The 12,404-nt window shown below is 43.4% G+C and overlaps 1 protein-coding gene across 1 annotated transcript; it reads left to right on the top strand.

Moving 5' to 3' along the window:
• The first annotated feature begins 365 nt into the window (after positions 1-365).
• WEE1 (WEE1 G2 checkpoint kinase) lies at positions 366-10,551 on the top strand. The gene is made up of 11 exons (XM_063398012.1): positions 366-1,597; positions 3,626-3,834; positions 4,329-4,395; positions 4,479-4,651; positions 5,577-5,698; positions 6,274-6,420; positions 6,812-6,907; positions 6,991-7,076; positions 7,170-7,340; positions 7,435-7,580; positions 10,026-10,551. The coding sequence occupies exons 1-11, from the start codon at positions 1,037-1,039 to the stop codon at positions 10,174-10,176; spliced, it is 1,929 nt and encodes a 642-aa protein (XP_063254082.1). The 5' UTR covers positions 366-1,036; the 3' UTR covers positions 10,177-10,551.
• Positions 10,552-12,404: the final 1,853 nt, after the last annotated feature.

Genomic DNA, 12,404 nt, shown 5'->3' with positions numbered 1-12,404 from the left:
TCCCGTGGCTGGAAAAAACCCTCTATTTTTTCCTATGCTTTGTTACCCAAGGGGTTAATTTTAAGGCGATTTGGTTCAGAAGAGAGGGGCAGGTTTATTTGCTGGGTGTTACCAGACAGAAAATGAAGCCAAGAGGCAAAGCGGTGGCACCTGTAGGGAGACAGGTGCTGATAAACAGCACCCACCAGCCACGGCCTTTGCTGTGCCATGACTGAGTCCCTTTGGAAGTGACTTGTACGAGTGAACAGCACGGGCTGCGCTGGAGCTCCTGCGCGCCACTGCCCTTTAAACCTCGTGCATCGAGTTATTGGAAAAACAGTAATCTGTCTGCTTGCACTTAAAAAAAGAAAAAGGCGTCTTAAACTGGCGCAAAAGGTGCTGTTATTATTATTATATATTCAATAGTGTATTATTATTACGGACATTTTTGCGCGCTCAGTTCTATCAACTCAACGGGAGCAAGACCACGTTGCAGGGGAACGGCAGCCTCGCAGGGAGGCGCGGTGTCCCCGCGGTGTCCCGGAGCTCCCCGGGTGGTGTCCCCGCCGCCGGCGCGCTGTCCCCGCGGTGTCCCGGAGCTCCCCGGGTGGTGTCCCCGCCGCCGGGGCGCTGTCCCCGCGGTGTCCCGGCGCTCCCCACACGCCGTCTCCAGGCGCATCCCGCAGACCGGGCGGGGCTGCCCCGACGCTAAAATGGCGCCGGGCGCGCGCCTCACATGCGGACACGTCCGCGCGGCCGCCTCGGGGCGGGGCCGCGGCCCGGCCCCGCCCCCCCGCTCGCGCCAAAGCGGCCGGTGACGCGCCCGAGCGGGGCCCCGCCCCCGCGCGCCGTGTTTTCAAACCCGGTGGGCGGGCGCGATTGGCCGGCGTGCGCGGCACGTGACCAACGGTCGCGGGAAAGCCGCGGAGTCTGAACGGCGCGCGGCGGGGCCGTTCCTGGGCAGCGCGAGTGGAACCGGCGGCGCACGCGGGCGGAGCGCGGGCAGCGCAGCGGGAGCGGCCGGAGCGGCACGGGCGCAGCTGCCGCAGCGGCCGCCATGAGCTTTCTCAGCCTGCAGCCGGCGGCGCCGCCGCGGCGTGTCTCGGCCCGGCGGGCGGCGGCCCCGATCCGGCAGAAGTTGCTGTTCCTGAGCGGTCACAGCGACTGTGAGGAGGAGGAGGAAGAGGAGGAGGAGGAAGGCTGCGGCAACAGCAGCGCCAACAGCACCGGCGAGGACTCGGCGTTCCAGGAGGCGGACTCCCCGCTCTCGGCCGCGCGCACCCCGGCGCGGAGCGACCCGCCCCTGCTGGAGGAGGAGGAGGAGATGGAGCCGGCGGCGGCGCCGCTGCCTGACGAGGGAGACTCGTGGGAGGAGGAGGGCTTCGGCTCTTCGCCGGTCAAGTCGCCCGGAGCCTACTTTCTGCTCGATTCGCCCTCGCCGTTGGCCCCGCACAAGGGCCGGCGCTGCTGCGAGCGCTCCCCGCCGCACGCCGCGGCCGGCGGGTACCGGGGGGCGCGGGGCGAGGAGCCCGGCTCGCCGCTGCCGGACTACCCGGGCACGCCGCCGCACAAGACCCTGCGCAAGCTGCGCCTGTTCGACACGCCGCACACGCCCAAGGTGAGCCCGGGGCGGGGGCGGGCTCGGCCGGTCCGTTATGGAACGGAGGGGGCGCCGCTCGGGAGCGCGCCGGGGACTCCGGGCGGGGCCGGGCGGCGCCGCCTCCCGACGGGACACGGGCAGGGGGCAAGCCACTTATAGTCTATATAAACAAAAAAGTTTTCTTTTTGTGCTTTGTGCAGTGCTTTGTGTAAAGTATATTTGAAAAGTGCGAGCGTAGAGTATTAAAATTCCTAAAGTAAGTGCTTGAGTGTCGAGTGGGCGTTGGTAGGGGTGTAGCCAAAAAATTAAAGCTCGACTTAGGGTGTGATCCTGCGTGTCCCTCGGTGAGCTGGCACGTCCTAGGAGGAATTTCTTTACAGGATGGATGATTAGACATGGGAATGGAGTGCCCTTGGAGGGGGGGAAGTCACCGCCCCTTGGTGTTTAAGGAATGACTGGACCTGGCACTCAGTGCCGTGGTCTGGGTGACACGGCGGTGTTGGGTCATAGGCTGGACTCCAGATCTCAGACGGCTTCTCAAGCCTGATGGATTCTATGATCCTGTTGTCCTGGAGTGCTGCTGTCGTGGTGCCGTGTGCCGGCGTTGGTTCAGCGTCTGCACTCTTGCATCAAATGTGAAAGGCTGTTTGAGCAGTCGATGCTGTTAAACTGATAAAATCTAAAGTTTAGAGGAAGAGATGGGGTAGCTCTTAACTCTGTCAATAACAGACTTTTGGAAGGCATTTCAACTTTTGAACTCGACTCTGTGTAACTCCTGTATAGTGATTTTAAATCTAGTGATAATTGGCTTCCTTTCTTCATTACTTTTCATATAGCCCTTTAGAAGTAATCCTGGGATAATCCCCGGAGATAATCTTCCAGGGCTCTATAGACTAGATGGAAAACAACTGACTTAAGGTGCGAGGAAGGCATCCTTCTTTATTGGGTTTCTACAGCTTCCGTCTCCAGTGAGGTTTCACTGGTAAAAATCAGTGGTACAAGTTTGTAAAAGAGAAAATTGGTGATGATTTTACACCTTGTCAGGAGCAGATGCTTGAGATGCAAAAGTTTTGTGGAATGTGGTACTAAAAAACAAGCTCTTAACATAGCAGTTCATTCGGATTCTTAAATTAGGTGCCCAGATTCTACATAGGTTGTCTTTGAAAGAATCAGTTGGTTCAGGTATTCAGTCGAAGTACGGAAATGTGTCCTGAGAAGCACAGGTCTTCATCTAGTGCAGATTTGAGGACTGCAGTTGAGATGCTCATGTAGTGGGTGTTCTTCCCTACGCTGGTTTAAGCTTTAGTCCTGTCAAATCTTTATTTTGTTGTTTGGATGAGGTGATGCTCCTGCTTGTGATCCAGTCATCAGCATCCTCACCAGGATGAAGGAGACTCAGGTGCAGACTTTTCAGTGTAACTGCAATAGGTTTCATCATGTGCCTGGAAAATGCCTGGCCCGGCAAATTACCACCCAGAAGATCAGTTTTGGATATTTAACTGACAGTGCAGCCATGCGATCAATTTTTGAAGCATTTTTTGTAGGCTCAGGAAAATGCACCAGTGCATCAAAATTTAATGTTGCATTTGCTGATTTTTTTAAGATTATCACCTAAATTTGTAGAAACCAAAGATCATTTTGTGTCAGATCTAGCTTTCACATCACACATGTGAAAGTCATGGTGATACAGTACAGGATTGTCCTCGAGTTTCATCTGTGTTCATTTAATGGACAAAGATTTGTCCAAGAAGTTTAGGTGATGAAATGATAAAAGACAGAAGAAGATTACTCTCATCATCATCTTTCCTATCTTTTAAAAATAATTAAAATACTCGTTTGCTTGAACTGTTTCTGTGTAGAGTACCAAGCATAATAGTTTCCTAGGAATTCTTTTTGATGGAAATGCAGGTATTTAAACAACTGATGCTAACATTAATTAGACAATATTGTAATGATGAGTTCAGGCATGACCTGCTGCTCAATGTCTAAGGCAATACCAAGGCTATAAATGTGGTCGTTTTTTTGTTTCGTTTTTTTTAAATCCAGAGTTTGCTTTCTAAAGCCCAAGGTTTAGGCTCCAGCTCAGTCAAACATCGAGGGGGCTCGCTATTCATGAATGTTGGGAAATCGGAGAAGCAAGAAGATGATTTTAGACAAGCACCTCATGTGAACATTAATCCCTTCACTCCTGATTCCATGTTCCTTCACAACTCCGAAGGCAAGTGTCGGAGGAGGAAGAGGATACACTGGAATGAGTGAGTGACTTGTAGCTTCCTGTGTTAAGCTTGTATTTAGAACTACTACTGCTGAAAAAATGTTACAGATTGCTTCTAAGAAAGTATTTTTGCTTGCAGATTGTTAGCATTGTATAATACAGCTCTTAAAGTATGTGCTTCAAGATGCATGATATCATGAAATAATCACTCAGCACTAAATCTTTTGATTGCTGTACAGAGAGGATAGCCTAGGCTGTGTCCTGGTCTTTCTCCCCTCGTGTAATAGCCATGCACAGTCTTTTCTTGAGGAGGAAAAAATGCATTAAATACAAGTGTGAAACATGAAGAAAGAAATGACAAAGACTTTGGCATGGCATGGCAATTTTATGGGTCTGTGTTTGCAGATGTCTAATGTTCAATTAGTTAACTAAAATTAGATAGACTAGGAGAATTAGATCTCAGAAAAATTCAATAGCTTCTGGGCTTCAGTTTTAAGTTTATTTAAACCATGTTATCTCTGGTGTGAATTTCAGCTCTTGTGGAGAGGACATGGAACCAAGCGATGGAGAGCCTGAAGAGGAAACCGTAAGACCTGCTAAGGTACTTAATCTTTAAACCTTGAGACTGATTTTACCAGTTTATGTATCTGCAGATCTAAATGTTTTCCTTGGAAATCTTTGCAGAGGATAACAATAACAGAAAGTAACATGAAGTCACGGTATGCAACCGAATTCCATGAATTGGAGAAGATTGGATCTGGTGAATTTGGCTCTGTGTTTAAGTGTGTGAAGAGGCTGGATGGCTGCATCTATGCAATAAAACGATCCAAGAAACCCTTGGCTGGCTCAGTGGATGAGTGAGTACTTGCAGCTCTTAATACTTAAAGGTCTTCTCTTGGTGTTTCCTCTTCACATGGCTCTTTGTATTGGTGTCTAGAGAAGGCATTTAAGAGGAAATTTTAAAACAATCATGAATTAAATGTAAAATAGATATAATTTTGAAGCCACTTTATTTTTTTTCTTCCCCACCCACCCCCCAGGTACTGTGCAGTACTGGGGAGAAAAGGCTTATTTGCCTCTCTCCTGCCAGATGTTTGTCCCAGTGTTCTGAGTGGAAACAGATTGTTCTCTAAGTGAGAGTAAGGCTTCCTTGCAAAGATGATTCTTTGAGAGATAAAAGTAAGGCACTATTCCCAACTCATCCTCATCCTTGTCAGCTTGAGTGACATGCAAATGAGTTAAGTCAGATTGGGGGTATTTTTTCGCATTTGTAAATAAGCCTGTGATTCAGGACTTTTCACCACACTTCAGTAGTGTGGGGAACAGTTGTTCAAGTAGTTTGTAGTATAAATGTTTGAATACACAATAGTGTGTTCAAACAGTTATAATATAAAACCCTACAAGTCTGAGTTGCACAAAATTGCATACCAGACTTACAGTTTAGGAAGTTTTGAGTTCAGTCAGCATTGACTTAGGAGCACTTTTATTTTTTTCCTTAAACTTTAGTCATGCATCTTAAAGTTTGCTGTTGCTGCTAGTTGGCAAGTATGTAATCGAAGTGTGTCTCCCACACCAAACTCTTGTTTTTTGGATGTTCCATATATTAAACCTTTTAATAAAATGTAAATTATTTTCACTGTTTGGACGTAAGTACAAATCCAGCTTAGGGTGCCACAGAATTGGCTAGGAAGATTTTAATTAGAAATACTTACTGTAATAAGAAATTGTTCTAATTTCATCTCACAGTACTCACATGTGCTGTTGTTTTTTTGTGACTTACAGGCAGAATGCTTTAAGAGAGGTCTATGCACATGCAGTTCTGGGGCAGCATTCTCATGTAGTGAGGTACTACTCTGCATGGGCAGAAGATGATCACATGCTTATACAGAATGAATATTGCAATGGTAAGTAAAGAAGACATACAGGTATCTACAAGCTCTTAACATTAGTTAGGAATTGATTACCCTACTCACAGTTCATGCTGTCTTTCTCTGAATTGACTGATAGTCCTTTCTGGAAAAGGCATATCAGATGGATGAAGCAAAAACTGCAAAGTTGCAGACCAAGTCATTCATGTTCAAGCATACTGGAAGTACCGTGAGGTGTTGGTGAGCAGCAGAACTGTTCTTTCTTCTGTACAGTAGTACTAGCTGGAACAGAGAAAATTGCTAGAGTTTCCATGAAAAAGGGAGATGAAACCTGATTTCTGAAGCATTTTGTTATTAAAGATGCCCTGACAGATATTTGAAAGAGAGTGCCCTTACCCTTATGTTGATATCCTGTTAGTTTGTGTGACAACCACAGGCAAAAAGAATTTTATTGTATTGTTACATGGCTAAAAAGAGGATACAGAGCTACATTTTACACTTACTGTATATTCCCAGCAAGTTCTTTGGGATATATTCACTTAATTTTGGAAGCTAGTTGTTACTTTGTCAGCTGTTTGATGTAAAAAATGTGGTTTTTAATGTTGTTTCAGGTGGCAGTTTAGCAGATGCCATAAGTGAAAATTACAGGAATATGCGTTACTTTACTGAACCAGAACTGAAGGACCTGCTGCTTCAAGTGGCTCGAGGTTTAAAGTACATTCATTCAATGTCCCTGGTACACATGGATATCAAACCTAGTAAGTTTGTAACTGCTTTACTCCTTATTGACAACTTGCTCAGTTCATTTAATCTGCTGTAGAAAAATGAACTGTTAGCCCCACCTTACTAACTGTAAATTCTTGCCTGAAGTTCTGAATAGGAGCACAAAGATGTCAGTTATAAAATTGGCAAACAGACCTAAACTGTTAAGTTTATCTTTGGCCCTTTTTTGTGTAGTTGACTCTGCTTGCATAACACTTGGCTGCCTTCCCAGCAGAGGGGCCACAGCCAGTCAGTTGTAGCTTCTCACTCTTTGAACAAGGTATAATATACAAATAAAACTTGTGTGGCTAAAGCAAACTGTAGTGAAACTAGGTCAAGTAGAAAATGCACAGAAATGTTTCTTTTAACAGTTCTGCTCTTTTTCAGGTAACATTTTCATATCTAGAACATCAGTCCCGAGTATAACTCTAGAGGAAGGTGATGATGATGACTGGTCATCTGATAGAGTCATATTTAAGATAGGTGAGAAAAACCGCACACTTGTGTGCAAAAGAACTGCATCATCTCATTGTCTTCTGAAAAGTAACTTTCTCTTCTCCTTGCAGGTGACCTGGGCCATGTAACTCGAGTCTCTAGTCCTCAAGTGGAAGAAGGTGACAGCCGTTTCCTTGCAAATGAAGTCCTACAAGAGGTAATTGTTCTGCTTGTGGGAAACAGTGATGTTAGGCCTGCATGTTTCCTCTAGGAAAAAAATAGTCAATTTCTTTTTTCTTTTCTTTTCAAGAACTACACTCACTTGCCAAAAGCGGATATTTTTGCTCTCGCTCTGACTGTTGTCTGTGCTGCTGGGGCTGAACCACTTCCAACTAACGGGGACCAATGGCATGAAATTCGGCAAGGAAAACTGCCCCGACTACCACAAGTGCTTTCTCAAGAATTACTAGACTTACTAAAAGTGAGAACCTCCTGTAATAGTGACTTGCTGATAAGTGTAATTTATTGTCTTGCTGGCCTTAACAAGGATGCCTTGTTTTCTTTTTTTTCCCAAGGTTATGATTAATCCTGATCCTGAGAAAAGGCCTTCAGCAGTGGCACTAGTGAAGCATTCAGTGCTTCTCTCTGCCGCAAAAAAGAGTGCGGAGCAGCTCCGGATAGAGCTGAATGCTGAAAAATTCAAGAACTCACTCTTGCAGAAGTAAGTAGGTCCTTGGGGTCCTTCAGCAGGGCTTCATTTCTAACATGCTCTCACCTAAGAGTGAAGTGATGATAAAACAGGAGTGTCCTTGTTTGTGGGTGAGATCCACAAGCCTGTATGCATGTGTGTACCTGAGAGTATAGTGTGGATCATGGAACTTTAAAAGGAATTTTCTCCACAGGAAGAACTGCTTGAACACTCTAAGGGAATCTCAACAGCTCTATTAGTATTCAAGGCACACAAAACATTATGGTTTTAAACAAATGTTTCAGGACAGTGCACACTTTTGTGATAGATGTAGCCTAGCTTACATCTGTATGATTTGAGTCTGTGTTTTCCTAGGTCATTTGTACATTGAAATGTTGGAAAATTATTTAAATTACCTGTTTTGAACTTAAAATGAAATGGCATATTAGGAATGTTATTTGGCTTATTTGACCTGTACACAGCAGTGTTATTGGATCACCAGAGAATCATTTGTGTCTAGAGATCATCTTGTCCTACCCCTTGCTCAAACACTCACTCTGAATTAAAGTTTGGAAGAAGAGATTCCCTTTAGGAAAGTCTGATTTCTGCTTAAGCTTCAGAGAGAGAGTTAATAAATTAATAAGCGGCCATCTGACTCTTTCACTACAGTTATCTTTGTATGTGTTATGCATAATAGGCAGGCTTTTATGAAGGAATATAGAACACTAATTTTTGAGTGGTGTGTCTTGAATGAAGATGTTAATTTCATGTTCAGGTTCACTCCATTGTTACCTGCTTATCTTGCCATTGCTAGTCTGACCACAGTCAGATGTACTAGATTAGGTAGTCATCTTTAGAATACTGTGAATTACATTGAAAGAATAATCAGACAATTTGTGCAGGGTGCTAAAGGGCAGATTTGCTGAGGTAATTTGCTTGCTTTTATGAAGACAACATGTTTTTGCATCACTTGAAAGAGAAAACTGTCAAAACTAGTGTTTTGTAAAGGCTCCTTCTGACCTGGCAACAAGGATAAGTCCTTGTAAATCCAAGAATGATTTAAAAAGAACACTTAGCCAAAATAATTTTTAATGTTGTGTGCTCCATAACATATTTCCAGTAGTTTGGTGGGAGAGGGTTTTTTTTTTTTTTTGGTTTGGGTTTGTTTTTTATTAAATTTCTGCATTTGAACCATTTAAAATACCACTTTTGTGTGTAAGTAATCTTAAATAAAAAGAATCCTTTTAAGACAACTCAGCTTTTCTACTGTGTTGTCCTCTTCAGAGGAAGGAAGAATTCAAGATTTCTAGGCAAGAACTCAAGACTTCTAGGGAAGAGTGGAAGGATATTGTAAGACTTAATTTCCTGGTAATGATGTGGTGGTTGGGTGAGCACACGTGTCTGTTTGGGACTGATGTTCACAAGGAAGAGGACTGAAAATTGGTTGCATTTTCTTTCAGTGAAGCAGTACAGTGATAACATGGGGGTTTAGATGGGGCATGGGTGTTAATTAATATGGCTTACAAGAATGGGAATTGCTTATTAAACTAAAACATATAGCTTAAAACTGAATACGCCTAAACCAATATGCAGCAAGTTTGTAAAATTTGATTTTGCTTGGTAGTTAGATGTGAAGTGAGATTACAAATACGAGCTGTTATAGTAAAGTTTTTTTAATGGATAATTTGAGATGGTGGAAAGAAGAGAGTATGAGGGAAGGCTGAGGTTAGCCATGTGTCAGTATTTGAAGAAAGGAGAAAAGCAGTCCATGGGGGAAACCTTTATAAAGATAGCTGTGCTCTTTAGTTGAACTGTTTTATAGTTTTATCCTGAGTTTGATTTAACTTTGTCCTCAGCCTGGGTATTGGTAGTTCTCTGAAACAAAACAGTTGGCAGAATATTGCACAGGGGCAATGGCCTGTGCTGCCTTCAGTGACTCTGCCTCGCAGGCTCCCATTTTTGTTAGGCAAAAAACATTGAGGCGGTGATCAGCTTTTGATGTGGATATGCAAAGGGAAAGGATGCTTCCTGAGTTGTCTGTTGGCAGTTGCTCACACTTGTGTTCATCTAAATGTCTTGAGTCTCCCACAGAAGATAAAGTGTGGCTGAATATGCTTCCTTTGGGCAAGCCTCAGTCATGAATTCTGACTTAACATGTAGCTTGTGCTAGGAAGTAAAAGCACCCTCCTGTGTCCTGGTAATTGAAGTGTTGAGCTGTTTGTAACAGGCTGGATTTCAGAATCCTAGTTGTGTGAATTTTTAATTTCCTTCCCTTGCTTTTAAAAAAAAAGAACGTCCAGACAAGTAATGAGCATCCCACCTGTGCCACCTGTTTCTGGTTGGAAACAGGTGGATGCGAATAATAATTGACCTCAAGTCTCAAAGTGTGACCTGCTGTGGTTGGTTTGCTCTCTCTTGCTGTGATGAGCCTGTATCCTCGTGGGTACTGCTGGATGTGACGCTGTCCCTGTGTTGCAGGGAGCTGAAGAAGGCGCAGATGGCGAAGGCTGCGGCCGAGGAGCGAGCGTTGTTCACAGACAGAATGACCACGAGATCCACGACACAGAACCGACCATCGCGGCTCATCGGGAAGAAAATGAACCGCTCCCTGAGCCTCACCATATACTAACCGTGAAGTCCAGGGGAGCTGCAAAGATGCCTCAGCTTCTCTGCCGGACGGGCGATACTGATCTTGTCCTGCAATCAGTATCACCAGTTTTACAGTTACTGCTTCTGGGTTTTTACATGTACTCTGTGGCTGATTTAATATTAACCATTGGAGTTACTGAACTCGGTTACTCTCCTGTCTGTAGAGGATCCTGGATGTTATTCCATAAGCCTTTCGGTTACATTGTTAGATGTTATTTTGGCCCAGGGTTAACCACTATAGTGGTGTGCTGCTTTGTAGTGTTACAGCATTGTAATAAGTAGTAATATCCCTAATCTTTTAAGAAGGAGGGTGGGGGCCTTACTTTGTGTTTTGTTTTGTGGTTTTTTTTTTTTTTATTTGGGGGGGGGGGTGTTTGTTTGTTTTTTGGGTGGGGTTTGGGTTTTTTTCTTTCTTTTTTTTTTTCTTTCTTTTTTTTTTTTTTTCTTTTTTTTTGTGTGTGTGTGTGGGTTGTTTTTTTTTTTTTTGGAGCAGAGGGGGAATAAATTTTGAAAGATGGGCTTTAAGGCCACCTACAGTCAATGTACCTGATGTCAGGTAGACTTGTGAATTTTATTTGTGTATTCAACTGGGAGCACTTTGTAGGCATTGCATAAACCACAGCTTAGGAACCTGTGGAATTAAGTGCCATGTGGAACTGCTGCTATTTTTAGTTCAATGTCCTTGCTGTAAACTGTAGCATTAAAACAATCATTATTGTGTTAATAGGCTTGTTGTTAAAGCGATTAAGTGAAACAAATGTAAGCTGCATTTTAGTGAAGGCAGCATTTTTCTCTCAAAGCTAGTGCATTGTGAAAAAATGCACCAATTTAATATTTGGACTCTGTATTAGTGTAGTGCAATTGTTAATGTCTTTGCTATTAATGTTTTGTTCTTCTTTCTAATAAGGTTCTCTGAATGTTCATATTTTCTTCAGTTGCCCATTCTTGAGGCTATTGTATGTTTGGTTTTTATGTTGGAATACTTGTAAATAGTTGTTTAGTGTGTTCAGGTTGGTTTTCAGTGTTTATGTACATACGTTTGATCATGCTTATAGTGTACTATACAGAAACTGCAGTCTGGGATGCTAACAGACACAGCTTAACCGTTCAGTTTGAAGTTTCAAAATGTGGAACAGAATCTGGCCATGAAACTGGTGCTGTTTCTGAACCTAGGCTGACAGAAGAACTGTTGTGATTACTGGCTTGTCTCTTAATTCATTTTACTTCAAACAATGTTTCCCTTTTGTGCTCTATTTGTTCTTACTAGTGTTGAATTCGAATATTAAAGTTAAAAGTTCTGTTTGTTTAATATTGTGTAACACTTATTTAACTTTGTAGTTATGGAAATAAAATTCTGAGTTGGGAATATAATATGGTAAGTCCTGATGAGATCTTCCCACTCATGCCTAATGCTTGTGATTCCCTCTCATGAGAGTGGGACTGAGATAAGAAGCTTGCTAATAGTTAGGAAAGAAGGATCCTAGTCCATGTGTTCGTGTCCACAGCAGTCTGTCTCTGCAGCCTCAGGAATGGTATTGCATTGGGAAAAATGAAACTCTTGGAAGAAGTGGAACCTATGACTGATGGTGGAGGAGTAGAAACTATGTGAAGAAATAGCTGGGTCTGAGGTAAGGGAAAAAACACAGGAACTGATGAGAATGGGAAGAGAGCTACTGATTTAGAGGTTGGGAGGAAAACAATGGGAGGAGTTGGAATATTTCAGAAACCCAATGACATGTTCATTTAACCTGGCATGGAGGCACAGGTAAAGAAGAGAGTAAATAAAGGCTTAACAGATCGGTCTATTGTGGAAGCTTTTACCTCATATTAGAGCTGCAGGTGACTTAGAGAAGCTGTGTCTGAATTCTATGGACTCATAAAATTCAGCTTTGCAATTAGCAGAAAATAATGAAGTAAGAGTTCTCAGTTCTAGTCGTATGACAGTGAAAGAGTATTGGTTTTAAGGTATATGAATACTGATATTTTACTGATAACTAAATATGCAGTTATCAGTAAAAATTGATATGCTGGAATACCTTTAGGTTTTTACTTTATAATATAGCCCTGTCTTGTTCGTGAGAGAATTTAAAATACATAGTTTTGTTGCAGTGTTGTAATTTCATCTACATGAAGCAAGACCTTTAAGCATATAAACAGTCAGAAATACCAACTGGTGAGTGATCAGTGAACTTAAGCCTTTCTATCTCT

The sequence above is a fragment of the Prinia subflava genome, chromosome 5 (genome assembly GCF_021018805.1).
Source record: "Prinia subflava isolate CZ2003 ecotype Zambia chromosome 5, Cam_Psub_1.2, whole genome shotgun sequence".
Taxonomy (NCBI): Eukaryota; Metazoa; Chordata; class Aves; order Passeriformes; family Cisticolidae; genus Prinia; species Prinia subflava.
This window is presented reverse-complemented; position numbering and strand designations above follow the sequence as displayed.

Bases quoted from the DNA above. Each gene is read 5' to 3' on its own strand.
- WEE1 (XM_063398012.1), top strand. From the start codon at position 1,037: ATGAGCTTTCTCAGCCTGCAGCCGGCGGCGCCGCCGCGGCGTGTCTCG. The intron at 3,835-4,328 runs GTGAGTGACTTG...TGTGAATTTCAG, and splicing joins AAGAGGATACACTGGAATGA to CTCTTGTGGAGAGGACATGG. The intron at 6,421-6,811 runs GTAAGTTTGTAA...GCTCTTTTTCAG, and splicing joins ACACATGGATATCAAACCTA to GTAACATTTTCATATCTAGA.